Source organism: Homalodisca vitripennis, chromosome 4 (assembly GCF_021130785.1).
Source record: "Homalodisca vitripennis isolate AUS2020 chromosome 4, UT_GWSS_2.1, whole genome shotgun sequence".
In the NCBI taxonomy this organism is placed as follows: domain Eukaryota; kingdom Metazoa; phylum Arthropoda; class Insecta; order Hemiptera; family Cicadellidae; genus Homalodisca; species Homalodisca vitripennis.
In genome coordinates, this window is record NC_060210.1 from 188,965,787 (window position 1) to 188,992,015 (window position 26,229).

Consider the following 26,229-nt stretch of genomic DNA (forward strand, 5'->3'; position numbering starts at 1 on the left):
CTTTCTTCCAACTACGTCGGAAAAGGATATTATCAATTTTTCTAAGAAAAGGAATTGCCCTTGTTAATTCAAGTATTCTTTTGAACATGCTAGTTTTTATAAATTACAAGTTTTGGGTTAATCGGTGTCATTGCGTGCTATCTACTAAACACGATGTGTTCTCTTACTTACCTGAGACTAGGTAACGAAGAGTCTTCACTGGAAATTTACGTAACTTTTCAGTGTATGTCCTTATTCTCCAACGGTACAAGAAGTATAACTTGCACCTCGCTCTATTCCGTGAATAGTTATCTTCATTATATTATTACTAGACATTATTCATTTTTTTATGTTGATTATGAAAACACAAATCTGATTAGTGTTCTAAATACTGATTAATATGAATCACATCAATTACACAGTATTTTAATAATCTTTAAATGTTTAGTTTGTTTATATTGATTATGAAAACAAAAATCTCATTAGTGTTGTAAATATTAATTATTATAAATTACACAGTATTTTAATAATCTTTAAATGTTTAGTTTGTTTATTTTGATTATGGAAATAAAAATCTGATTAATGTTGTAAATACTGATCATTATAAATTACACAGTATTTTAATAATTGTTTAATGTTTAGTTTGGTTAAGTTGATAATGGAAACAAAAATCTGATTAGTGTTGTAAATACTGACTATTTTCATTTCCACTGTATTTTTAGTATTTTTTTTTTAATGTCTTGTGACTAAACCACAGTAGTTATACTAATAACCAGTCTTGGTTTTTCATCATTAACGGTGATCTAAACCTCTCCCTGTTACAGGCAGACTCTCGCATTGATTATACTACCATCCTAAAGCTCATGTTATAGAGCCTCTACATATAACGCGTGGCGGTGTCCCTGTTATATTTCCTTCATCTCATAATGAACATTTGAATTTGAAGATGGCCTCATTGATTTTGGTGCCACAATATCACAGTTTAATTAAATTTCGGAACACAGGAGAAAATTTTAAACATGTAAATGCGTTTGGTTTGCACCATTAAATCAAACACCCCCCAAAATTATTCAAAAAACTTTTGCGAATAAAATGTGTTCAGCTGTATTGCGAAAATCCTGATAGCTCCATTGGAACAAATTATACTTCAAACAATTTTTCAACCTTATTTATAATGGTAGAATTATGGAAAATGTACTAATTATTTAGATGTGTATTAGTTATATCCTTAAGTGAGATATCTTCCATGGTTATGCGACTAAAACTAAGGAGGTTAAAGTGTGAATAAAAAGTCAGGACCACCCCCTTATTTTTTCTAAAGCTTATATAATAGATCGTCAAAATCGTTATAAAGTCCTTAAACTTAAATTTACATAACACCAGTAGAAAGCTTTGAAGCTTTAAGAGACACAATTGTTGAGGCTTGCAACCAAATACCACTTCATATTTTCAAAAAGTGAGAGAAGAGCTCACCCTACTCCTTTGCCAAATAATACGAGTGTTACAGTTTAAACATTTGATTTGACTTGGCAACGTGATGAGCCAAAAATATTGTTTTGGTAACACTGACTATTATCTTGAGTAAAAAAATAGATAACGATCTCTGGTTTTTACCATTCTTTAAGTTTGTGTATGCTCTTCAAAATGAGGAGCACTTGAGAGGAGTTTACGTTTTACAAATTGTTGAGTTGCCCTCAAAATCCCGCATTTTTGGGGGCACAAGAAATATTCATCAAATGAAACTGCATCTACATTGCACCTCTACCCAAAGAACACCTCCTTATATAATCTTTAGAAGAAAATAGAGGGGGATTTGGATTTGTTATTCACTATGTATAATTGATTAAATAATGATAAAAATAACTGGCAACAACGTTTTACCAATATCTTTATTACAAAGAAACTTTACAATAAGAATAATATGACTAGTATGACTAGGGGTACAATATACTTACATGGTTACGAACATATACAACATTGGTGTAGTACCAAATATATAATATACTAAGCGAGTATACGGGTAAGCACCAGAGAGCGCAGAGCGCAAGGCTAACAACAATTTATTGTATTAAAATAAAACTTAAATTACATTAAAATATAATACAGCTATTTATACTTATTTATGGATAACAAACCTTAACAAAAGTAAGTATGTATCTTGTTGAAATAACAACTTTGTTTTATAGCTACTCCAAATTCAGTAAGTTCTACACTGGTCTCGATTAACCGAAACTCAATTAACCGAATATCTGGTTTACCGAAGTGATACTGAGCATAAAACAATTTTTATATGTAACTTACATAAATAAAAAACGCTGGAATGTATTTCTTTAACAAAATTATAGCGGTAACAAAACATGTTTTTTTTTATTAAACAAAGTTCATTTCCACAGTTTTACATCAGTGACACAGTTTTTTTAATATCCATCTACCAACTACGACTAAACCCATTGTTTAGGGATAAATTAGAAAAATTCGAATTAATAATAAAAATAATAAGTTTAAATGATAAGTCAATAAAAAAAAGTTTTTTTGCTAATTTGTTATGCAGTAAAAAGAGATCTTATTTTGAAATAAATTTCTATAGTCACAGATACATTTAAAGCCATTATCATTTTTTTATCTAAAAAATCTTTTTGAAAATACATTTACAAAACTATATATAACTGAGGATTTGGATTACATCCTATTTAAAAAGTTATATATTTAAATCTAAAAGTTTTTTCGTTGCGAAATTAATTTATAATAGACTACTAATATCTCATTTCAACATCGATTACGATATCCAATAGACACCATTCTTATAAAAATATAGAAAAATAAAACTGATATATAAAGGATATTTTCGGGTGTGAATCTTTAAAAATATTTGCAGTACCAGAATAAACATGCGTGTATCAGTAAAAATAAGAAGATCGACAGTATTGTAAAACGTCTTTTAGTAACAAAAATTCAGAAATTTCCAAAATCCTATAAAAACCACCTTCCATCGGAAAATTCGGAGAATTGTGTGCACATTTCATTGCCTAGAATATATTTAATTATAGAATTAACCATCCCGATTTTAAGTTAATAAAAATGAATTTTGATTCATGAACTTCGAGTTCAAGCATTTAATGAGGTTCAATCATTTTTCAAGATAATATTGATCGATAAACAAAATGATGCCAGCAAGTTTGAAAATAAGCGATTTACATCCTGTTTATTCCAGTTGCCGTTAAAAGAAACTCAATATAAAAACATTGTACAGCAAGACAGTTAAAACTGTGTGAGGGTGTACTAGGTGGAGTACACACATAACAGCCAACTATATAGCATCTCATTGGTGGAAATGCTGTGTTTCCACAAACAGTTACGTGCTTACGTCATCAGCACAGGGGCGTAGCCATCTCAGACGATGGGGGCAGTGTCGGACTCCCTGCGGAAGCTCCTGTGCAGGTTGAGGGGAGGCAGGTTGGGGTGCTCTATCCTGGTGGGGGAGGAGACACGGGGGCGCACCCTCAGGTAGTCGTCTGGGTCGATGTAGCCAGAATTGTCGAAGCTCCTGTGTGGGGGTTTCGGGGGAGGAGGGGCGACGTGGTGAGCGGTCCCCCGTGGGGTGAGGGTCGCCCAGAGGACCCTGGAGTCCGGCACAGTCCCGGGGTACAAGACCGCCTCACAAGCCCTGCCGTGATCTGGAGGCTGCGTCACTTTAGCGCCACGTTCCCTGAAATACCTACCAACAGGGAATTTTAGTCTCTCTAAATTGGTGGAGAATTGGAATTGGTACGAGTAAGAAGTCTATAAGTTACATATTTGTTTGAATCCTACACACTTTTGTTTTGTTGAAAATCCACAACTCGGTTGGAATAAGATAAGAATTAAATTAAATATTTCTCAGAAAATAAAAATAAAATGAGCAACACCTCTCAATAATTTTGCAAAACGAACTTGCGCTTACTTTGGATGTGTACATAGATACTTCAGAAAAGCTATTTCTCATTGGTTTGATCATAATTGTCCCTTTTTCTACTTCCGAGTCTACCAAACATACTCTTCAAGAGACAAAGCATGATGATTAAGCATTCCCACGATGATTACGTGAGAAGCATAGGAATTAAAAGTCTGGAACTTGTTCAAAACATGGGATTAATATGCCTGAGCAATTAGGAAAAAACCTATAATTCTCATGTTTTTTGCTTTTTTTATTAAAAAAACTATTTTACTTTATTGTCGTACTGGATACATAATCGTGTATGACAAAGTCAGTGGTACAAATATCTATAACTAATCTATTTTACATACATCAATATTGTACTAAAATTAAACTTAAACTTTAAAAAATTATTAAAATATCTAAAATGTTACAAAATAAACAGATTTAAAAAAATCTTAAGTCAATATAAAATCGAAGTTATAGTCCAGTTAACACAAGATGAGATAAAGCAACAAAAGGATCCAGACAACAACAAAAACACGCTAAATCTCTAAGCTAGAGTCAAACTCCCCCCTGATCAAGAACTCTTTCATTTGACTTTTAAATCTTGTTCCTGTGGGTTCGTGTTTTACATTTCGGACAAACATGAGAAGATCCTAGCTCGAGCATTGTGCGGTAAATTGCCAGCTAAAGCTGAACGATGAGATGTCTGACGTAAACTAATGCCAGATCTAGTGTTGTGCTCATGAATTTCATTACCTGTTAATGTATGTTTTTTTAATTTGAAAAAAAAAACAATGGTTTCATAAATGTACAAAGCAGGAAATGTCGTTATACTTAAATCCGAAAATACGTTTCTTGCTCTTACATCAAAATGTGTACATAGGTATTTCAGAGAAGCTACTTCCTCAATAGAATGATCATAATTTTACCTTTTTCTCTACTTCCCAGTCTACCAAACATATGCTCCAAGAGACAAAGCATGGTTTCCGACGATGATTACGTCACAAGCATAGGTATTAAAAGTCAAGAACTTGTTCAAAACATGGGATTAATATGCCTGAGCAATAAGGAAAAAACTCTAGTGCTCATGTACAAGAAGGGAAAAAATCTTCATTAAAATTTGACATAATTAATAGGGAAGTGACTTACTACTTAAAGGGTAATGAATTGAGGAGAAATATACTTACTGTTTCAGCCCGAAGAGAAAGAGTGCAAAGAGGGAGCCGATGACGAGTACGCCTACGCAGGATGTAACTAGCAAAAAAAGCCAGGCATTTCCCATGGGAACGTCTGAAAAAATAGACAGGTTCAATAAGCAGAAAGGGGCAAAAAGGGAGGCAATAAATTATTAAATAAGGAGAATGCCAAATGAGTCCTGATACCAATATACTTCGACATCCGCCTTTATGACCTTTTAAAGCAAAATCTGATGAAGAATCTACAGTAAAACATTGAGCTAAGAATTGTGACCCAAATATTTAAACATTCAAGAGATATAACATATACATATTTGGGAATAAATACATGATAAATTAAGAGCTGATACGCTTGGATATCGATAAACAGATTGAATTATCGATGTATAATCTTCACCACACCCACTAAAATACTTTTTTGGACTTTTGGAGGGTAAAAATATTCCCCTCTTTTTAAGGGAGGTAGAAGGTGTCAATTTAAATTTTCAAATCGCAACACCAATCTTGTGACATGTCATTTAAAAGGTAAATTTGAAAAAAAAAACACACTGGCATGAAAAAACATCTCCTCGACAATCCTAGCAAAAGTTATGGGCAAACAGTCCCTTACATCAAAGGGTATAAATTAAGTCCTGATACCCCTGGATATATTGCAAACAGATTGAGATACCAATGTATAATCTTCACCATACTTATTAAATTACTATTTTGGAGTTTTTGGAGGGTAAACAAAATATCAGACCTCTTTTCAAAAGGGGGTAGAAAGAGTAGCTTTAAATGTTCAAGTAGCAACCACTAACTTGTGATATGTCATTTTAAAGGTCTATTCAATGGAAACACGACATCAACACAACATCACAACGATTCTATAAACACAGTTCGAGAAATGTGTGTTTTTGCCGCTAGCCAACATTTTGTATTTTTATTAAAAATTAATATCTGTAGAGCTAGTTAATCTAAATGTATCAAATCTATAAATTAAGTACCGGTAGGTATAAATAAATAAGAGGAAACTTTACAAAATTGTTGGTGTGATTTACTTCAATATTAACAAAATGACGCCTGATGAAAATATTAAAAGCCAAATAACAAAAAAATCAGTATAGTTATAGTTAAAAATCATCACCTTATATCTCTCAACTGTGACATGTTTGTGGCTCCCGGTTTGGGCAAGCGTATCTTTAAAGTGGTCGTGCTCGCTTATGCATTAACGGATATCGTTGTAAAAAGTAGCGTTAAAATTTGGAAATATTTCAAATAAGTTTGCGTTTTGGAAATTTTTTATGACTGATGCCTTTGAACTGACGACATTTTTTGCTGCTTTTGGCTTGTGTAACCATGCTTCACAAGTGCTCGCTTATGCGTTGACGGATTTCATTGAGAAAAGAACCGTTGGAATCGTTATAAAATTAGAAAAATATTTGTAAATTTTTAAATCTTTTATATGGAGTTTTTACCACATGTTTAGGTCAAGATGTACATCATTATGATGGGGTTGTTTAGCAGAGATGAGAATACTGAAGGGAAAAACCTGTTATCAGCTATTATAATAGAAAATTCTTATTTTTAAGTTGGGCTTAGGATTTTACTTGATGTACGTCTTACATTACACTTTAAAACAACGTACATCTTGAGTTAAGCTTACGTTAAATTTATTTGCCGAAATCCTTTTAAGTCTATCTTCCATCACTATCTTCCAAAATCCATCTTCGAGTCACTAACTACCTTAAAAACTATTTCATAAGTTCATTGCTAAACAACAATTTACTAAGTTTAATTTTCACAACTTGAACCAAGACAAGAATATTAAACCATCTAGAACAGGACCAACATTATAAATGTTCCAAACTTGAAAGTAGCAAACATTTTTTAAAGAATGAACCCTTTGAGGTCGGATTTGTGGCATTGTACTCTACTAATAAAGAACTTTAATTTGATATACTACTCGACCTATGCTTTCACTTAAGATTTCCTTTCGACTCCTTGCGGGCCATCCCCTGACATGACAAAAATATGGTAGTTACTGTAATCGTTCAGGAATAATCAAGCACGTGCAGGACTTTTTTACACCCTGTATATATTCATTTTATATAAATGGCCATATCCGAATATAATTTCAATAAAAATTGAATCACAAAAAGTACTTAGCTGTACCGGGACCTTCTATAACTGGTAAACACAACTAAAAAAAATAAACAGAAACTTGGGTTTTTATTCAAACTGTTCTCATTTTAGTATGTACTGACTGTTTTGAAAGCTTTTGATTATTTTTTACTAGGGTAGCCATATAAACGGCTGTGAGTGCAATTGTTACTGACCAATTAGAGTGAGTGCGCCAAGTAAATAGATTGCTCGGTGCAAAGTCGATAACGATTTCAAAGTTCATACACAGCCCGAGTGATGGGATGATTGAATCAGTTTGAGAAATCAGTTTTATGTTTCACACATCAGCCATATTGCATTGTTGGCTGATCATTTAGCAGAGTCTCTCCCACCAGGTAATGACGAAACAGATTTCTGTCTTTATACAAGTCCGTCAGTATGCAAGATAACTTTCAAACGAGTTAACTGAGTGTGTTGGAATTTCGTGTGGAACTCAACCTCTACTGGCTCTTCGAGTATATCTCTATGGAATACATCGGTTCATTTCGAGTGGATCTCCTGGCTCGTATATTGTAGGTGAACTCATTTCCTCCACATTTCCTGTGGAGATCTGTGGGGTGGTTGTGCAAATACAGATTGTCAAAAATTATTTGTTCATCAAAAGAAATGGCTTCGTATAATGAACCATTTGGGTTACCAAGAGTCATGCAGAGAATCCTTCATGGAAGCTCGAACTACTGACACTAACAAGTCTGTACGTGCTTGAGATGACCATGTTCTGGCGTTTGAAGTGCCAACTGGTGCAGGGCAGGGATGTTCATGAATATGATACAAGAACAAAAAACACCTATAGAGTTAGTCAGCAGATGCAGCAACCCCATGAAAGTCTCCCGTCTCAGACGGGTATCAGGTTTATAAATTGCTTACCCGAACATATAAAATTAATTAATAATCCAAAACAGTTTTTAGTTACAATTGAGAAATATTTCATTAAAAATGCGAGCAACTCCTTGGATGAATTCTCAGAGCATAACAAATCCTAAAGAAGCTCGAGAGAGTTCGCATGTAATAGTTTTAGATTCTATGAATTACTGTATACAGGTAGTTATTTTTACTGATACCATTTGTAAACGTATTAAAATAATAATTGGACAAATATGTAATTTCTATGTTTGAAAAGATGGAATATTTAATATTTTTTCTGATGCATGTCATACATTTTTTATCTCTCAACGGCAATAAAGATAATTTGATTTGTTTTGATGAGGTTGTGGAGCGACCATAAAGCTTCCCACGCCGACCCGAAGTCTGCCATGCGTAGAACATTGTTACCCAGTTTAGAAACAAGACTAAAATATATGTATTTCTGTAATTACATCCTCGTTTTGAAGAAATACCTTCTCCACCAGTCATTATTCGTGTCGGAGAAGAATTTGTGATCCAAGGGAGATTGGACACTGGTAAATGATTTTTCACGATGCTACAAATATATAAGTTGTTTTTCTATTGTATATACTAATACCAAAGAAAATTAGAAGTACGATATATGAGATTATGATATTCCAATTAGTGGTGGGAAATCAGATGTCAGTTCTTTTTATGTTATTAAACGCTACAGCTGCTTTAAAGAAATGAAATATAGAGTCAAACACTAGGTATCCTCTGGGGTTTCTTTTATATCTTTGGTATTGTTTTGTTTCTTAAATTATGTAGACTACTATTAATAATCATAGTGCTTATTTTATGACGTGAACAATTATTCAATGCTCGTAGGAAACATGTATCTTTCCAGTGCTTGTCTTTTCAAAGTGGAAAGGACAAGCACTGGAATTAGGACAAGGACGATTAACCTAACGACTCAAAGTAGGAAAGACTTTAATTTTCCTACTAGTTATGAAATTGCTATACTCTTTTATACAATGCCTAAGAAGATTCTTTCAACGAAACTGCAAAACAGTCTCTACAATTTCTTTAGCTGAAGGAACAGTCTTTGTCTCGTTTGTGGACGACCTCCTCTAACGACCCTTAGGACTTCTTCTGGATAAGTAACAGTGCATCCATAGACGTGAAAGTCTTCTAGACTCTACTAAAAAATTGTCCTTAAAAACAACTAACGGTTTTTTACCCCAATCTGCATGTTTTAAATTATCGCTAAACACATAAACTCTCAATTTGGCCATTAACGGAAAACATCCGCGATGTCTACCAGTACGCATGTATCAGGCTTTTCACGAACTTCTTTAACAAACTATCCTCGTATGATGACTGTGTACCTAGGTCTTACAAAGTGGCCATGTTAAGTCTACTGTTTTGATAAGTAAAAATTATGCTATCTATTAATAATAATAAGCATCAACGCTGACAAGAAACCATGAATCACATCCACTGTCCTGTTTTAAATCTAAAATGATGATACAGTGTTACTTCGTTGAATTTCACTATACAGTTATAATAGTACCGTAATAAAAGAAAAATATCCCAAACCTTAAAAAATGTGAGAAGTTAAATCCAGAAAACTGTAAATAATTGTAAAACAAATAAATTTCCCTGAAATTGATGTGGCGTGCTTGTAATGCTTCAGCTGCGTTGTGTAATAAAGACTCAAATTTTTTTTAAATGTTTAATTAGTAGGGTTTTATTTCAAAAGACGTGAATTTACTCAGTTGGAAAACATGCACAATCATTTAATTCAATAACCTTTATAAGTGCTTGAGTAATTTTAGTGGTGAAGTATAGACAGTATCCAGTAGCAGTGCCTCAGAATATTTCTAATTTAACCTGCCAACATTTGCCAATGGCACAGTGTAACGGGTACGGCCGTTATCGCGAGATAACCGAATCAAGCGACGTCGAGCGTGGCTGCTGCTTGGATGGGTGGCCGCTGAGCGATCCTGTCCTTGTAAGCAGCCCGCCTGCCCGGCCTTGGGTGGTGGTTCGGAAGTCACCTTTAAGCCGTTGGTCCATAGGTTAAGTTTTAGAGAGGGGTTATCTGCCCTAACTTCACCTGGTAACATAAGACATCTTTACTTCTTTTACTATATGCCTGTCTGCCCGCAGAATATCTCGAGTATGAAATGAGTATTTAAATGCTCACAGAACATTGGTGAAACCTGTTACGCGGCACGAGATGTGGTATACACCTTATTCGGACTGTAATATACACATTGATTTTGACTTTTTAATATAAGTGACGATGAGTGTGATGGGAAATGATGATCCATAGAGCTAATTTCTGACTGGTTTGTACCGGTCAGTACAACATACTCTTGGCACACAAAGATCTAATGTTGTCTCTCTATCTAGGCAACCTAGTGGATGTCCAAGAGCGGTACATCACTAATTGTATGTGAAGAGAGATTGAACTAAATGGATACTTAATCGATAGGTTATAGGTTACTGCAAACGATGATTGTTGGAGCACCTTTAATGTTACAGGGTTTCCTAAGCCTTGGCGTGAGGGTGAATTCTTCCCTGCCCACTTTGACTGGTAGAGGCTGAAACACCAGAGTCTACCTTTCTTCTATGGTGGTACTGTATTATTGAGATGGTTTCATCTACCTTCATATGGCAGTGCCATGGAATCTTAGCATTGGGGTGGGCCCAAATCTCCACGCTTACCAATCTGAGAACCCTGTTTTCCAAAAAATAGGAACAATCCTACTTGGGTAAAGTGCAGAAAGATGTTTCTTGTTATAAGTGAACAAATATGGGCGACTTAGGTTCCTACCCAAAATCGAAGTTTCTGAGGAGCTTTGCCATGTAATGCATGATCAAAAAATAGAGTCCTATACTTCAGGCTGAATGCGAACCATGAAGATTAAACTAATCTGGATGGTTTCTTTGATCAAGTTGTTAATGGTCTTGTTAAGGAGTAAAAGATATGATCAAAACCTAATCTACCCAAATCTCAAACCAGCAAAACATCCTACCTCAAAGTTATAAATTTGCTACCAGTCTCAAAGCGAAACGTAACATGGTGCACTCAGAAGTGATACGTATTTTATAGTACCATAGGAGAAGTAGTTGTCTGCTGTATTACACTTATCGTGGTTTTTATGATGCAAAAATGTTACAATGGACTTGAGCATGACGTGCTCAAATTCACCACCAGCAGGTTTGCCTCTCTTTTGAGGCCATTATTTCCAGTAACTTAATCCAACATCCTACAAGGAAACAAATAATTAAAATGAAAGACGTAGAAAAGGGCACTATTCCTTGGATCATACCATTAGTACTACCCCTTTATACCCTTTCAGTTTTCTGTTGAACTTATTCGTAAAATAGATTGCTGAACTACTTGGACCCACATAATACCTGAAATTCTGGTGATTATCTTTTTCCACCTAGTAAAGTTCTGGTGATTGCCTCAGGAAACCTTAGTGGAGATTGTTCTAAGCAACCTAGATATGGCCCAATTTAAAGAAGAAAATCATGTTTTGAGTCGCTACTGGCTTTCTACCTTGTACTTCTAATAAATAACAATTAGACATGGCTTTTATGTAATTTTCAACAAGAATTCAAACTCCAAAAGGACATTCCTGAAATTTATGAATTCATCTCATCCAGATCTTGGGTGTAAAAGCTCTGTAGCAGTCTGGATGCAAAAAGAACTCAGTTAGAAGGAGCAGATTTGGGTGAAAAACAGTTGAAATAAGTGTCTAAATTCCCTTAGACATCATTTATAAAATCAATTTATTAAGTAACTTATCAATCGTTAGCAGAAATGATTTATAAAAGACACCTAGAGGACGATCTGTCAAGCCATCGCTACAGCTTCTCATTATTAATCCAATGAAGTTACTAGTCCTCACCAACCAAGATTATGTGTGGGAAGTAAAATGACACGAGAATGGCCCTCAGGAACAGAAATTTTGGACTCTCATTACTTTGATTGTGACAATACTTGCTTTAAGGGCTCTTAGGCATTCACTTTGCATAATCTCTGAAGGGTGCCCCTTTAGTCGAAAGAACGTCCAGATTTCAAGTGTAACATACAATTTTCCTCATCAAGATCCAAACGACTACTAGCTTTATCTATGATTGTATTGAATACTAGAGCCGTCCTCTTAAGTACTTCAAATCCCTGATAGTCCCCATAAGATAAAGAAGACAAATATGAATAATGAACTTTAACTCACAAAGTTTGTCCAGATATCATGAGGACCAACACGCATCATATTTTACTGAATTTGTTGCTTCGCTCACGCTCAGCAAAAACAAGATGAACCCCTCCTTGAACTGGCAACTTAAGCAACCAGCAGCCACCACATTACTTTATTTACACTAATATCTCTTGGGACTAAAGTCCTTGGCAGAATTGCTCGTACGGACCAGTTACACGTACAACGAACATCGCACGGGGTTGAGGTGTATGTACAGGGGGTGTGCAAACACAACACAACACACACACGCACACACACAAGCCAGTGCTAGTACAGTGACGCGATCACACAGATTGAGTCAGCTACTCACCAAACCTCTTGCCGGGAGCAGCACCCTGGTCCGTGTACTCGCCGTCGTCGTCTAGAAACAAACACAGTCTGATTGGTGTACCCTCCTCCTTCCTTCGTCTAGCGATATACAGATACGTAGGACTCCCAAAAGTCTTTTAAATTGCCAGCACTCATCTCATAATTTGAAACTCAGGAAAGCGTGGTAAAGTTGAGGAAAGGGCTGAAGGGAAGGGCGCTGATATCCTAAAACAGTGACCCTTTTGAGTTCACTCAACTCTCACTCGTGGGATTGGTAGATCGATTACATGATTCCGCGCAGCCCCTGTAGTTCTGGTAGCTTCAACTATCATATTTTATATGGTTGCATCAAAGATTATCCGAAGCAACAAAGAGATGAAACTGAAGGACCCTATCCGAGAGCCAGATTCTGCTCCAAGAGAATATCCATGATGAAGATAAACTTTGTCATTGGTAGCCATTTTGAAACGTGTCATTGATTGCTGCCATTGATTGCTGATCATACCAAACCACATTTTATTAGGGTCAAACACCGTCACGCTCGAACCTCTCTGTCTTCACGAGTGCCATTACAACATAGCATGAAGCTTCTTTTTCAGATTTTAAGATTTACGGGGAAGTTCTCTTGTCCATTCCTATACTACAGCTCAGCCATTATCGAATAAAGCCTCAAAAATTGTGCCTAAATTGGCTGTATTCTACAGAAGGAGAAAGGCCTATAGTAAAACGGCCTTTGATTATTGGAAGCATTGGCAATGATAAAACACTAATATGTTGTATGTTAATATGTACATTATTTTATAGTAAAGTAAGGTGATTACAAAATAAAGGATGGACATGTTTGTTGAAACTCTCCACAAGTGTAAACTATTGGGCAATATTTTATCACATTCATCGGGCAATGAGTTCATCAATTGATAATGCTGATCTTGTTGAGGAAATCGTTAGCTAGCGTGAGATTCGTAGTAACGTTATATCACACTTTCCTAACGTAAAGTGATGTCATCTTTAGATAAGCCTGATCTTGTTTGAGGGGATCGTTCAAATTTTATGTCTCGCGGCATCCGTCGGAAGCAATAAGTCCGCGCATGCGCATAACTTACCATTACTTTAGTCGCGTGCATCGTACGTTTATATTGTGTTGTGTTCCTTTCATATCAAGAATAAGTTATTGAAGACATGGTAGATAAAACACTTTAGTGACGATATAAAAGAGCTTGTATCCCTCTTTTCGTTTTTAGGATGTACCCAACATTTTCTATCCGGTGATATATAACACATTTGGACAACTGCCATAAGGACATTGAAACATGAAATTATTGTTCTGCATTCATGTTATTCGCTGAAGGTTTAACGGACAACTAGTTATTTTTAGCTATCGATTTAAAATGACGTGTCCTTGTCGCAAGCTATCACACTGGTAATAGTGTAGTTAAAGTAACAGCTGGTTCCTACAAATTTTAATTTGGACTTTTAATCTAAACTTGTTGAGCACTTTATAAATGACCTGATTAAGCTTTTGTTTACAGTGATCATTGCTCATTGTTAGTTGTATTTCCCTCAGTATCCAACTATAAAACTTTATGGTCGGTCTGTCTGAATGTCCTGAATATTTTCAGAATTCAAATAAGGCCTACAACATATGTGGGTCAATTTTTAGATATTATATTATTCATCATAATTTAGACAAATAATATTTAAAATTGTTGAATCTATGAATTTAAAATCAAACCTAAGGGAAAAAAACTGTTGAATATGATTTTTATAGAGATAAACATATTAGTTTAGTTAAAATTCACCTTCACTTTTGACAGACGTACAAGACAAAAATAGTAGATAAACGTGCAGGTTTGTTTATATACCCTTTTTGTAATAATGAACTTTAAACATAGAGGCACTTGTATTTATTTATGTTTATACTTAGTATATTTTTAATTTATAAGTAGTTGTAGATGAATTCCTTTGGAACTTACAACAAAATCGCTGTTAAAACAAAAATAATTTGTTATATTAACACATTTTAATGTAAGTTACACAAATTGTAATGTTGACTTCGAATGCTCAATATCAGTGCAGCTATTAAAAGTAAAGTAATGTCTTATTTTACCAAGCAAAGTTAGGGGTAAGAAGCCCTCTCTAACACTTAACCCGGGGACCAACAGCTTAAAGCTGACTTGCGAAACACCACCAACGGCCGGGCAGGCGGGCTGCTTGCAAGGACAGGATTGCTCACACCCATCCAAGCTATAGTCCACTCTCGACGTTACTTGATTTGGTTATCTCACGATAATCGCCTTACCCGCTACACTGCGCCATTGTAATTCGTTAGTTATTCTGCAAATATCCCGGCGTTATTGAAGAATGGTGCAAAACTAAACAGATAGTAGTTCTGTTTCCATTTATTAAAGCAACTTATTGATGCAGCGATGGTAAGGACATGTGTATAAGTTTGTTTTGATAAGTTATGTCTTGGGTTTCCTACGAGAAAATGTTTATAAAATTTCTAACGCAAAACAAAACAATTTTGCGTTTCCGGTCATATTATTGTTAGTGTTTAAAGCTGCCATTTATAGTATTTTTGTAAACATAAAAACATTATTATGCAGCCTTCATGTTTTTGTAACTTTTTGTCTGCAAATAAATTAACCTTTTTTACTTCATTCTTTATGAATAACCCTTTATTATTATAATAACTTTAATAATAATATACAAATCCCTTTATTCATGTACGCATAATTTTGATCGGTTCCATACATTATCTATGCTACAGTTATCAGAACTACTTTTTAATAATTTTTATTGCCAATTTATAAATCTCTAAGATCATACCGCCACTAAAAACCTATTTTACACTAAAGATAATGTTGATGCACTACAAGAAAACTAGTACTACAAAGAATTTCAATTCTTAGTCTACTTCATGCTTTTGAAATTCTTCAGCAGGTCAGAGTGCACAGTTACATTCTTTTCAGTAAATCTACGCTGTAATAAAATACAATTTATTAAATACTTTAATCAATACAAACTCTATGTATGAGACTATATAATAGCAAACATATGGCTTTCTAAATAACTATATATTTAAACTGTGATTATATATGCAATCATATGCATATCCAGTCCATTTTGATCAATTATTCAATCATATTCTTCCATTTTTCACGTATTTATAAAGTATATTGAAGCATATCAATAACGTCTTTAGCAACAAAAACTATAATGGGACCGATTAGAAAACAAAAGGTGACATAAAGGAGATTCTATAAATACTCTAATTTCAAACTCCACGTCTTATAAGAATGGGGAGGTTGTGCTTAAGATGGAAAGATTTCGATTAGTTTTATTATGGATGTTACTACTCTGATTAAGAGAAATTGTTACATAGTGGAGGAATAGTGCGTCTTAATACTCATGTATGAGATCAGATGAAATCAAGAAAACACAATTTGTTACGATAAAATTCATCAAAAATCAGTAATCATCCACGATAAAATTCTTTCGCATCTAAGCACGGGATCTAGAGACTCGGCTTATCACCTTATCGTATCTAAACACGGGATCTATAGACTCGACTAATCATCCTTTCGTTTTTAAACATGGGGTCTAGAGACTCGTCTAATCATACTTTCGTATCTAAATACTGGATATATAGACACGACTAATCATCATTACGTATCCAAACACGGGATCTAAAGACTCGGCTTATCATCTTTTCGTACCCAAACACGGGATTTAGAGACTCCGTTAATCATCCTTTCGTATCTAAATATGAGAACTAGAGACTCGGCTACTTATCTATTGGAAATTTCTACTTTTTCCATTTTAGGACAAAGCAAAATGTCAAAAATTATAACTAGGTTATAATTACGTTTATAACTCCTCTAGGTTATCCATGATATACACATAAAGCGTTGTCTTTTTAATCGTTTATTGCTACGGAAATCGATTGACTAGAAATCAATCATCATTTCTTGTATTGAATATCACGTACAAACCAGCATGTATTCTTCATTAAACTTCTACTTTGAGAATATTACTGTTGTGTAACAGTGAAGTTGAACTTCAATGAAATCCATATATTACACTAAGTTAAAGGTACCTAATCAAATTCTAACTTCTGCATGTCGTGCTCAACAAATAAATGGCGCTTCAGAAGTAATGACCAGGGAAGAAACCATGAAAGGTTAGAAAACGATCTGAGGTTTAATTATAAATTCAAAGTTGTGGCCATGTAAACTATGGGTAAAAACTATTGTAACTAAAACACATTAAAAATCTATATCCATTCACATACACAGAAACGAATAGTAACACTTTTTAGGTACTAAGACAACCTGAAACCGTTGCAAACAGATCCATGGACGTAGTGTGTGTCTAAGCACTTCAAGTGTTATTTTATCGAACAAGACATATTCGTTTGAATCCGGAAATCGCCAATCAAACTGGAAAGAATTCGGTGCTATAATACATGGTGAAATAAATGTATGTCTTTCCAGTTTATTTTTAAATGCACTCGGGATTAAGATCAAATTATCTTCCGAATAAGAAACAGAATCTTAGCTATCATTTTCGATCTTGAGATATCAGGCAATTAGTTCTGTATTGAGACAACCCTAACACGTTATAAAATCGGAAGAAAAGTCAAGATACAACAAGTTATAGTCATGGAGGTCGCCTTTTCCAACATTTGGAGGACGATTATGAACCAGAACTTTTAATTTATGTGTGTAAAAATCGTTTGTCACTCGATTTGCTCTAGAAGCGCTCTTCTAGGAGTAGCTATTTATATCCTTAATGAAGAATCTCTATATTTCGATACGATTCCTTTGATAAGAGATCTTATCCACTGTTTATTTCAAGCATACCTACTATAACAATTGTTATCCTTGGGTCAAAAAATCAAAATTGTTTATGATTCCCTTAACAATAATAAAGTTGCTAAAATAGTACTATTGAAAAGAAACTAAATCTTGTTGTCTACAGAGTATGGAGTATTGGACGTAACTCACCGTAGACCGGGAGCTCGATGAACTCAGCATGGGTAGAGGTCCAGTCGCAGACGGCGCCGCAGGACGTGGTATGGTTAGCAGGAGCTCGCAGCAGAAAGTTCGGCAGAGGAGGAGGCGGTATGGCCAGGATGGAGTCCGGGGGAGGGCCGAGATCCAGACATTCGGCACAGGTAACGTTCAGGAACGGCAACATCTCAGTGCCGACAGTCATCCCTGGAGAGAAAATTTGGAGTTACATCAGGAAGTTACTGGCCAATGGCGCAGCGTAGCGGGTACAGCGGTTATCGCAAGATAACCGAATCAAGCAACGTCGAGCGTGGCTGCTGCTTGGATGAGTGACCGCTGAGCGATCCTGTCCTTGCAAGCAGTCCGCCTGCCCTGCCATTGGTGGTGGTTTGGAAGTCACCTTTAAGCCGTTGGTCTCCAGACTAAGTGTTAGAGAGGGCTTCTCCCTAACTTCACCTGGTAAAATAAGATATTCTTTGACTTTAAGTTGATAGTAGGTACAAAAAAGTGTAATTGTGAATATTATGTAGTAACATAGATTAAATTAGTTGTTCAAGACTGCTTCACATAGAATGTTTTAAAAAGTAAATTTAAAATTTCTATAAAAAGTTTACATAGCAGTTCATTAAAAATGCATTTTAAACGATATTGATAATTATTATCAAGGATCATCACGGGTTACTCATGAGGAAGTGATGACAAATTTTACATTTTAGTTCAAGTAGTAGGTATGGGAAAATGAAAATTGTACGACTGAAAGAAAATGGAGACGGTTTCATGTTTTGAAACACTTTCATACTTCTTGGATAGATAAAATGGAAATCAAACCGGTAAAACACAATTGCCGCATAAATGGAACATGAGTGTTTTGTGACATGGAAAACATCCACAAACAATAAGTTAATCCTTGTATAGTATTTTATATTGTTTTCACTGTATTTGTAGCTTTTAACACGATTGGAAAAACGTAATATTGATCGATGTATGAAAGAAACGATTTGTACAGAATTCATGATCGATGGATTGTTATGTATTACTGACTAGCTCTAACATATAGTTTTTCTAATTTTATTAATTGAGTATTTTAAAATTCAAATTTTATAACGTACAAAATTAAGAAAACCAGGCAGGATAGTACATTCATCCTAGTTATTGTTATACTTTAACGAAACACCTTCATTATACCACATAATTGATTTTTCTTTGAATTTATGAAATTTCTGAATTTGTGCAGAGGTGCCTACATTAACTCAAACGTTCTCATTTAGAAATAATGCAAACACTGAAATTGTTACAAATTTATTAATTTTTGAAAAATATGCTGCTAAAAATATTGTTTAAAATGGAGCATCAATTAATCATCAGTCATTTTAAAGAAGGCATAGGATTACACCACTCGGAATAATTTAACTAACCACATTCAGTGTAAATAAAATACACTCGAGAAATCTCAAGCTCTGTAGCATTCATTCAATATTAATTGAAGTAGGCTCTATTTATATCTCCATGAAAAGATCCCTCTCTCAGTCAATTCCGACATTCAAATTCCTTTCGTGCTCGACGAGGGTGGGCCAGAACCCCTGGGCAGTGAAGGGGGGCCCCTCGCTTAATTCATACACTTGTTACCCGCAGTGTTCGGGATCACGGAGCTATTACCATGTACGGTCTGGGACAATAGGTGCGATAGATAGCGGCTCCCCTCTCACAGCAGCTTGCTGGGGTTACTTGAGGGACTTCGGGACATGTGTTCTATGTTACGCGCCAACACCTCCGCCCACACGCACACACGCTGTCACACGCGCATGGCTTCTTGACGCCTACTCGAGGAGTGTAACCGAAGCGGGCGGTGTGGCTTCAAGGACAGGTTTAAAGACAGATTTCACGGTACTTTGGGATTATACCGACCACACCAATACGAAGAACACAAAAATATAAACTTATAGAAACAAACATGATAGAACGAAAAAAACAACGGTTTAATTACAAAATTACAAACTTACAAGCATTTCCAGGTATTGTGATCGGTATTGTTGTCGCCCTTATCTTATCTTTCTCGAGAATCCCGATTACGGCAGGCCGCGCGGCATCACATGATTTGCACGGTACATAATTGCCTGTCCATTACAATTCAATTTATATTTCTGATCAGCCCCTCTAGAATTTGATATTTTACTGATAGGTATCAGTATTATCTCGAGGGATGTTTTTCTTTCGTCGACATCAGCGCGGGCTTGGGCAGCTGCCGAAGCCCGCGCTGATGGCCGGAGGCACTCGCATTTTGGGTGGCGGAGTGTGATCAAGAATAAAAACAAGTTTTGAGTGTTTTTTTCAATAAAGAGTTTAGTTTTATTTTGGTAATATTTGTTTTTGTTGAATTTTTGTGTTTGGAGAAATGTAGAGGTAAAACACGGAAGTACAACAAAGCGACGCACCAGCTGAACGGGCGGCGAGACTCTGCAATCACGTTATCTACTAGACCGCTCGACTTTGACCTCTGTCTGAGGATGGGGAGGGGTTTGCGATAAGACAATTCCTGTTTTATATTGAAGAAATATTGTTCTACGCTAATCCAGTAATCAGTAGAAGCAAAATGTCAAATAACGATTCATGTCTGGGTGTGGTCAGTATAATCCCAAAGTACCGATTTCACTATGCATGATGTGGTGGGATGGATTTAAATATTTATCCCAAAAAAACATTCATGACAACAAAAATTTCACACTTTGTGAATATTATTCGTTGATCTGAACCATGTCATATGTAACATCTTTGTAAACAATAAATTATATAGGTCCAATTTCGTCAGTTGCCCCTAAAACTTTTTTGCGCTAATTTAACTGAAATAGCAGTGCAAACAATATAGATAATAATTTGACATTCTTTTTTAAGGTAAAGTTTGCATATTCACTTTTTACTTTTACAAATTTTTGTAATTAGATTTACGTTGCGAGAAAGATTCGAAAGCAAAATATTGTGTAGGGAGAAGTATGGAGTGAGTTAATTTCGTAGACATACTGCATGGTAACTTAATCCACAAGTGAGAAGCAACACTTTTCAGGAATTCTGGATTAGGCTGCATAACAATTAAAGTATAAGTTTTTACATTATTTACAAGTACAAAAACTCAAAAACAGTGCTATAAATAAAATTTAATATACCTGTTTAGCTTTTAATATTCTTAAATTTCAATAAAAGCTCATTTCGTATCTAATGTTGCATTAAATGTAAGAAATTATTTTAAACCTAATATATTATAATTTAGTGGAAATAATAAAACACATTATACAATTAAAACGTTAAATATGTGTTAAAATGTAGGCTTACTTGATTTGAAGTTGTTTCACCTTTAAAAAAATATCACATCACAAATGAAACGCAATTCTTTTTACTTTTTATTCTTGGAAGGAAATGCTCACTTTGAGATAAGCATTGCTTAAGGATACCTTTTCGATCGCCGTTGCAATTCTAGAAAAGTGCACCCCCGTTAATGGCGCGCTCTTTATCCCGGAGTGTAAACCTTTCACTCAAGTACCCTCACTTCTCCTCGAAGGAAAGAACCTTGTAGATCGCAGTCGGTAAGAATCACATGGTTTCCATCGGTAGCATGTGCCAGTATCCCGATAGTTAGAGACATTCATCGAATCGCCACCGCGACGTGGATTTATGATGAACCGTATTGGAGATTTGTGTTCGCTCAGTCACTACTTGAGATGCTATTGGCGGTTCAAAAAGTCGATTAACGAAGATCCCACTTCTCCTGGCGCTAAGTCCAATGTAAACACATCGCTACCCCTGTGTAGCCTCAATAAAATGTTTGATGTTTGAAGGGGGTGAAAACTCTTTCTTTCCTCTAATCGAAAGTGTATCGATGTGTTATAAAAGTGTATTGTTACTATAATCACATGTTGTTTTGTTTTGTAATTTACTCAGAATACAATTAACATGTTACATTCACATGCTAAGTGTTCTATTTTTACGTTAAGCATATAACAAGTGCTGTTTTTAGTATAAGAGGATGGTACTGTTTTCTGGTAGATAATGCCACAAGCATTTACAAAATCCTTAATTCCTGAGAAGCAAATTGTGTGCCATTGTCTGAAACTAACAGATGGAGAAAATAGTGTAGGAAATAGTTTCCTTAGTTCATTCACTGTCCACGTGGTTGTTGCTGTAATGGGTTGGCACTACTGCAATCCATCTAGTGAAGGCATCCACAACTATTAGGTATCACAAGAAGTTACCGTATCCTCAATATCCTTCTCCATATTTTCCACAAACTATTGTTTGCGCTAAAGCCTTCAATTTTGTTTTGCCAATATGTGCTATAAGCAGTTCATGAAGCACATGTTTAAAAGAGAGTTTGGGATCATTATTTTCCAGCCTATGAGCAAACACCCATCTTGAACGGTTAATTCATTGTCATGACACCACAAAACATTAAAAGTGTATTGTTATTATAGTCACAAATTTTTTTTTTTAATTTACCCAGAACACAATTTACCATAAATATGTTGCATTCACATTATAAGTGTTCTATTTTTACATTAAGTACAAAGTGTCCCGTAATAACTGTTCACAATTTGACCATCAATCAATCAATCAATGTTTTATTACGAAGAAGATATAGCACATGTATAGCAAAAGTAATTTCGAAAATTGTTGAACATTCTTACTACATCAGGATCACGCTCGAACATACAATTATGGATTTATTGATGACGGATTCATGCATCCGTCATCCATTTGCCAACTGTCCACCCACAGCGCCGAAGTCAATCTCCTGATTGGGTGATCTCCCAGTCAAATGCCAAAAAACTCAGTAACATTATAAAATGTTTGTGACGCTAAAAAGCGTTTCAAACGAGTCTTTATCACATTGGGTGTCACGGCATTCTTTCATAAAATTGGGCAGCTTGTTGACGAAATGAACACCTGCCTGTGAGGGCAGACGTTTATAAACCACCGTTCTGTGTTTACCAGTCCGGTAGTTTCCTCTGTCTCTGGTCTCATACGAATGGATGTCTTGTCCAGTTGTCATGGCACATTTAGACATACAGAATGTAGTTGTTTCGAAAATGTAGAGACTTGGCAGAGTCAACAGCCGAAAGTGTATGAAGGTTTCTCTACATGACTCTGAAATTCAAATGAGCTATTATTCGACTCTCGTCAACTGGTTGTTTGCACAGACACCCCACAATACCACTCCGTAGGTAAGGTAGGGGTAAATCAATCCATAGTACGCCATCAGAACCTGAGTTGGGCAATACTTAGTTAAAGACCTCAAGACATAAATGCCTGAGGATTATTTGGCGTAAACATTACAAATGTTATTCAATAAGCCAAAATAAATAATTTTTGTAATATAATGTATAGTTATATGACTATCTTGCTTAATTGTCCGTCTTTTTGTTGTTTTTATAGAACATTATTCTCTGTAACTGTTTGATATATTAAATAAAAGAAATTAGGATTGTTTGTCTTATCAGTCTCCATGTTAAATAAAAATCTCAAAATATTGCCATTTACTAAAACAAAATTACAGCTACTTAAAATTTCAACACTTAATAACTTTTAAAAAGGTTAATTTTAGTGAAAAATGTAAGGTAAATAAAAAAATATATTTTCTGTAACCACTTATTGTACGAGTTTGAATAAAGTACCAAAATGTTTGTATTCAAAAATGCCATCTTTATGTACCTAGCTATTTACATTGCAATTTGAAAAGTGGCGTTAAAACACAATTTTCAATCGTTGGTTCCTGAGATCAAATATCAGATCAGCTAATTCAAGTTTTATTTCTCCAGGTTCAAAAGAATTTCTATAATCGAACTAAATACTTTGGTGTTTTGTGTCGAGTTTATCTACTGCGCTGATACCTATTTGATAGGTTCGATCATTGCCTACACTTTACCTGTATTACACAATTCATCAATGGCTCGGTCATTGGTTGAAGAAAACTAAAAGTTTGATGTATTTAACTATGGTTATGTTCAATGTTTACAAGTCATTTTAAATACTGGCTTTCAGTATTCCAACAAAAGGACTTCCACTACCTCAAAACTTGAATTAAGAGAATAATGCAAGGGTGGAATAGAATAATTCCAGTACTTGCATAGTAAGTGTATTGTTTACCGCCAAAACCCCAGAAAGACAGTATACGACATTGAACCTTAGAAATTTCATCCCCTAACTCCAACATTGAATTCAGGGAATAATGCAAGGGTGGAATAGAATAATTCCAGTACTTGCATGGTAAGTGTGCTGTTCACCGCTAAAACTCCAGAATGACAGTATACAACATTGAACCTTAGCACTCAGAAATTTTTCTCCATTACCTCAAATCCTTGTTTACTGCAAAAAGGTCGATGATACTATATGTTTCTCAAGTTAGAGGATTTTGCCTTGAATACTGTTGCATACCAAACCCTATTAGATTTGTACATAACACTGACACTGTGTATGAAAAATTTTCCTTGTTTACTGTAATCGTTTTTTGCTGACCACGTTAGGGCATATGTACTCTTTCTTACATTAGTGTACATCCAAGAGTCAAAATAAATGAAATTCCTTTCAGATTGTGTCGTGTACGGAAGAATTGACACTATTTGTGGGAAATTCCCCTACACCCCTATCAATTTTTGAGGGATGAATCCTCAACCATAAAACGGTAATAATACCATTTTAACTTCATCTTTGGAGAGCAGTGGTTTTCTCTGAAGAGCTCCAATCCTAGGTTGCCTCGATTACAAGAATTCGATGTGACATTCGTCTCGCCCGTAAGTACAAAAAGTGTACCGAGGTTGACCTTCAGCCTTGTGAGATTGGTTTTTCACGTACCTCTAATCCTCGTCGCTCGAATTACGGTACACCACAGCGTCACTTGCCGACCGAAGACAACATACATAACTTACACAAATCCAGGACTACATCTAAGTGTACCTACAACTGACCTTAGGGTTCTGGACGAAATCCACCACTGCCTCCAGTTCCGGGTTGCTGGGATGAACCCTGTAAACCCAACGGTACACTTGTCACACAAAGGTCGTCCACACAAAGGTCGCCCACACTGAGGTCCTCCACTCTACACTATCACTCACCTGTGGGCGAGCGTTGGCCTGTGAGGGTGAGGCACGGTGAGCACGCGTCGCTTTATTGATCCTCACCCCCGCCCCGCCCGCCACGCCGCACCCTCGCCTCCTGTCGCTCACTTCGCTCTCTTCACAGGCCTCTAGAGCCGCTAATTGACCGCAGATAATATCGGGACACTCTGTAATTGGTGCGTTATTGTCACTAGAGGCGTTAAACGCGTCCTTACGGAGTTAATGGGGCTCAAGCGTGAATGTTAAGAGAGCCCTCACAGCTCGCCTGCCTTACAGCACAAAGATGTCGAGTGTTTTGCTTTCAAAGCCCGTCTGAGTGAATCAAACCGGATAAGCAGCTAATTTGTCGAGCCACTTTTGTAAACGTTTTGAAAAGCGAGGTTGCTTTTTAAATCCGAAGGTAATATTGCTTTCACAGGTTAACAATATGGGTAATAACAACTTTCTTATGATGAATAAGATGTTCCGACCATTGAAGAAAATATTATATTTTGTCTCGATATTTATGTAGAAACACAGTTAAATAGTATCAATATATCATAATTTTTCCACTCACTCAATAATTTTCTTTAATATGAAGAATATAGCAGTTACAGATCCTTTGTCTTTCCAATTAGTAACATGGTAATAGTTTAAACGTAAAAAGTTAAGGCTATCTTTCTACCATCCTTGAACTTACATTGCTCTCTAGTACATGTTCGATTCTTCCTGATTGTAATTAAATTGTAATATTTGGTAGTGCTAAAAGCAAACAATTTAAGAAATAGTGTGATTTTGACTTCATCATACAACTGACTGAAAGGGGTTGAATGCACCACCTGAACAGTCATGTAACGATGATAGTCCAGTTATTTCCAGAAAGAGCAGATACTAAAAACATACCGAAAGACCTCTGTGGTCTTCACAGGAGAGAACAACCAAGAGTACTGATAAATTGGAAATACTAGAGAAGGGTACCGAAATCCCACTATAGTTTGGATAGCAAAGACCAACCAAGAGTACTGATTGTATAGCAGATACTAGAGAAGGATACCGAAATTCCACTATAGTCTGAATAGGAGAGAACAAACAATACTACTGATTGTGTAGCAGATACTAGAGAAGGATACCGAAATTCCACTATAGTCTGAATAGGAGAGAACAAACAATACTACTGATTGTGTAGCAGATACTAGAGAAGGATACCGAAATTCCACTATAGTCTGAATAGGAGAGAACAAACAATACTACTGATTGTGTAGCAGATACTAGAGAAGATACCGAAATTCCACTATAGTCCGAATAGGAGAGAACAAACAATACTACTGATTGTGTAGCAGATACTAGAGAAGGATACCGAAATTCCACTATAGTCTGAATAGGAGAGAACAAACAATACTACTGATTGTGTAGCAGATACTAGAGAAGGATACCGAAATTCCACTATAGTCTGAATAGGAGAGAACA

At 35.6% G+C, this 26,229-nt stretch overlaps 1 protein-coding gene across 2 annotated transcripts; it reads right to left on the bottom strand.

Annotated features, from left to right (window-relative positions):
• Positions 1–1,841: 1,841 nt before the first annotated feature.
• On the bottom strand, positions 1,842–24,790 carry LOC124360803. 2 transcript variants are annotated; one of them, XM_046814708.1, is made up of 5 exons: positions 24,634–24,790; positions 17,678–17,890; positions 12,670–12,720; positions 5,086–5,188; positions 1,842–3,694 (listed from the first exon to the last, which is right to left on the bottom strand). In XM_046814708.1, the coding sequence occupies exons 2-5, from the start codon at positions 17,886–17,888 to the stop codon at positions 3,370–3,372; spliced, it is 690 nt and encodes a 229-aa protein (XP_046670664.1). In that variant the 5' UTR covers positions 17,889–17,890; positions 24,634–24,790; the 3' UTR covers positions 1,842–3,369. The 2 variants fall into 2 exon arrangements, with proteins under 2 accessions (XP_046670664.1, XP_046670665.1); XM_046814709.1 differs by lacking the exon at positions 12,670–12,720.
• Positions 24,791–26,229: the final 1,439 nt, after the last annotated feature.

Bases quoted from the DNA above. Each gene is read 5' to 3' on its own strand.
- LOC124360803 (XM_046814708.1), bottom strand. From the start codon at position 17,888: ATGACTGTCGGCACTGAGATGTTGCCGTTCCTGAACGTTACCTGTGCC. The intron at 12,721-17,677 runs GTGAGTTACGTC...GTTTGTTTCTAG, and splicing joins CATCGAGCTCCCGGTCTACG to ACGACGACGGCGAGTACACG. The intron at 3,695-5,085 runs GTAAGTATATTT...CCCTGTTGGTAG, and splicing joins TTTCTCTTCGGGCTGAAACA to GTATTTCAGGGAACGTGGCG.